Here is a 2,794-nt window from a genome sequence, read left to right on the forward strand (position 1 = left end):
ACAATCATCCTGACAGGTCTTTTTCATTTGCTACAACATTTCTTCATCGTGTAAAAAAACTGAGACATACTGATGAAATTGCTCTTCTTTGTCTTATGTGATGTTATCTAATTTATAAAAGTTATACCTAAACTTGTTCACACTGAGCTGAAGATTGGGGTGAAAATGAGCCTGAATTTCTATAGTTGCACCAACTGAGCCGTGACAAGCCGGCTTTATTTCACTAGTCTTTGCCTCACCGGCAGGCCACGCACTTGTTGCACTAGTCCCGCGAGAGGGGGATCCATGGGCGGATAGCTAGATAGATGGATGGATGGATAACCCCGCTGCTCCCCTCCCTACTAGCCCCAGCTGTCAGCTCCCTTCCTGACTTCCCCACCCTGCCCCCGGTACCATGGCGTCCAGCGAGGAGGACGGCACGGTTGAGGAGAAGGAAAACAACAACAAAAAGAGAACGAAAAGCACCCTCGCTACCGCATGGCTCACTTTCTACAACATCGCCATGACCGCCGGGTACGTGCGTTATTCCGCCCCTGTCGCCTATTAATAAGAAAAGCAGTGAAGTTATAGCCGCTCCCTAAAAAACCGTAAGCGTGTGTTGCTGTTTATAGGACTGCGTCTCCGCCGAAAGTGCCTGTTCAGCTCGCTTGGATTTAGCAGTTCGTCGTCGCAATTGAGTTTGCGCAAGCTTTAGCGGTCAGTTTGGTAGTTTCTACGAAGAAACGAGCGACCGTTATTTGTCTCGAGTGTTGGAAAATGAATGAATGGTGTTTGGTGAAAGTGGCAGGCTGGCGCAACAGCCGTGTCCAAATAGGGCTGGCTGCATGGTGTCAGCGTCAAGGCCCACAGTGCGTCCGACAGTTGCAGTGATAAGTATAGCCGGACCGCGCTGACACTGGAGCTCAGGTCTGGGACAGTGAAGTGCTCAATGGGCACATTTTTAATAACAACAACGTTTGTGTGAAGAGAGCTTCCTGTGTTGTGATAAAGGACAAACACATGAGAACTTGAGAATAGCGGAGGTGTCGGGGTCACTGGATCAGTGGTGACTAAGCGCTTCCAGTTTGGCGCATGGCCTCAGGTACTGATCACTTTAATAATAATAATAATAATTACACGAAATAAAACAAGAATATATTTGTGCACATCGTTGTGACTCTCTCCAACTTAGTAACTTGTTTTTCATGTGTTAGTCAAAGATAAGTAAAATTGCAGCGGTCCAAATCTACTTGGCCCTATGTGGAAAACATATACAACCCCTCCTCCCTCTATTATCCTCTTGATACATTATGAATTAACTGTGAATAACCCCATTTAAAAAAGAAAATCTGAGTTCAGTTTCACTACCCAAACCCAGGCCTGATTACTGCTAGATGTGTTGGATCAAGAAATCACTTAACTATAAGCTGTCTGACAAAGGGAAATAGGCTAAAAGATCTCAGATAGCAACGAGTAAAGCCACAATCTACAGAAACGACTGACAAACAAAGTAATTGACATCCATCAGTCTGGGATACAAAGTAATTTCTAAGGCCTTCGGCGTGAGAGCCATTATATACAAATGGAGAAAACTTGAAACAGTTGCAAACCTTCCCAGTAGAGGTCGGCCTACCAACATTACTCTAAGAGCGCACAAGTGACTCATCCATTAGGTCACAAAAGAACCCAGAACATCTACAGAACTGCAGGCCTCACTTCAGTTAGGGTCAGAGTTCACGACTGAACAATAACAAAGAGGCTGGTCAAAAATGGCATCCATGGGAGAGTTCAAGGAGAAAACCACTGACGACAAAGAAAGGCTCATCTTGCCTAAAGTAACAGTGCTTTGCATAAAAAGAACATCATAGCAACAGGTGGTGGTAGTGTGATGGTCTGCTGCTGCTCTGTTGTTTCAGCACCAGGACGACTTGGTGTAATTGATGCTTTCTATTAGAAAATCCAGAATGAGAATCTCCAACCATTACTTCATGGCTGGAAGCTCAAGCACCCTCGGGTTATACAGCAGAAAAATGATCCTGGTTTTGGTGTGGTCTAGTCAAAGCCTGAACTGAAATCAGTTTGAGATAGTTTGGGATCATTATGATACACGGTTTAGGGTCCAGTTACTTTTTCACATAGGGCCGAGCAGATTTGGATAGCTTTTCGCCCTCGTAATGAATAAAATTTCATCATTTAAAAACTGTATTTTGCATCTTCTCTGTGTTTCTTTGTCTAATATTAAAATTTGTGACAAATATGCAAAAAATAGGAAGTCGGGAAATGGGGTGAATTCTTTTTCACAGCACTGGTGTTGGTCTAGAACGGGTGTTGGTCTAGAACGTTACAGCTGGTGCGTCCTCAGTGAAAGGTGCATGACATCAGGGAAAGACGTGTACACACAAACATAGGTTTTCCTTATGAGGACATTTAGCGACAATATGCATTAAGAAAGCTTCACTTGTGCTCCGCTTATCAGTATGAGATCCTTTTTATAAATCAACCTAAATGGACTCACTGGTGGCTATAAACAGCTGAGTGAGGATGCTTCTTGGCTGCTCATCCTATCTACTGTGCAGGATTTTTTAAAGTTTTTTTTTTATAACATTGCAGCTGGATTTATTTTTGATAATATGGTGTTGTTTTTTTTAACATGCACATGCAAGACTTGTGAGTTCTTAGAGGTTTTTTATTCAGAACTATTATTAGAACATGTATTATTTAGAGATGGCACGATACCACTTTTTTATGTCCGATACCGATACCAATATCATAAATTTGGATATCTGCCGATACCGATATGAATCCGATATAGTGT

At 42.8% G+C, this 2,794-nt stretch overlaps 1 protein-coding gene across 1 annotated transcript in view; it reads left to right on the top strand.

Annotated features, from left to right (window-relative positions):
* Positions 1–271: 271 nt before the first annotated feature.
* hacd1 (3-hydroxyacyl-CoA dehydratase 1) overlaps positions 272–2,794 on the top strand; it is a 14,379-nt gene continuing 11,856 nt past the window's right edge. The window contains exon 1 of the mRNA XM_005738811.1: positions 272–513. Within this exon, the coding sequence (XP_005738868.1) occupies positions 395–513 (119 nt within the window). The 5' untranslated portion in view covers positions 272–394. The remainder of the gene's footprint in view (positions 514–2,794) is intronic.

The sequence above is a fragment of the Pundamilia nyererei genome, unplaced genomic scaffold, assembly GCF_000239375.1.
Source record: "Pundamilia nyererei isolate P.nyererei 1_Seehausen unplaced genomic scaffold, PunNye1.0 scaffold00087, whole genome shotgun sequence".
Lineage (NCBI taxonomy): Eukaryota > Metazoa > Chordata > Actinopteri > Cichliformes > Cichlidae > Pundamilia > Pundamilia nyererei.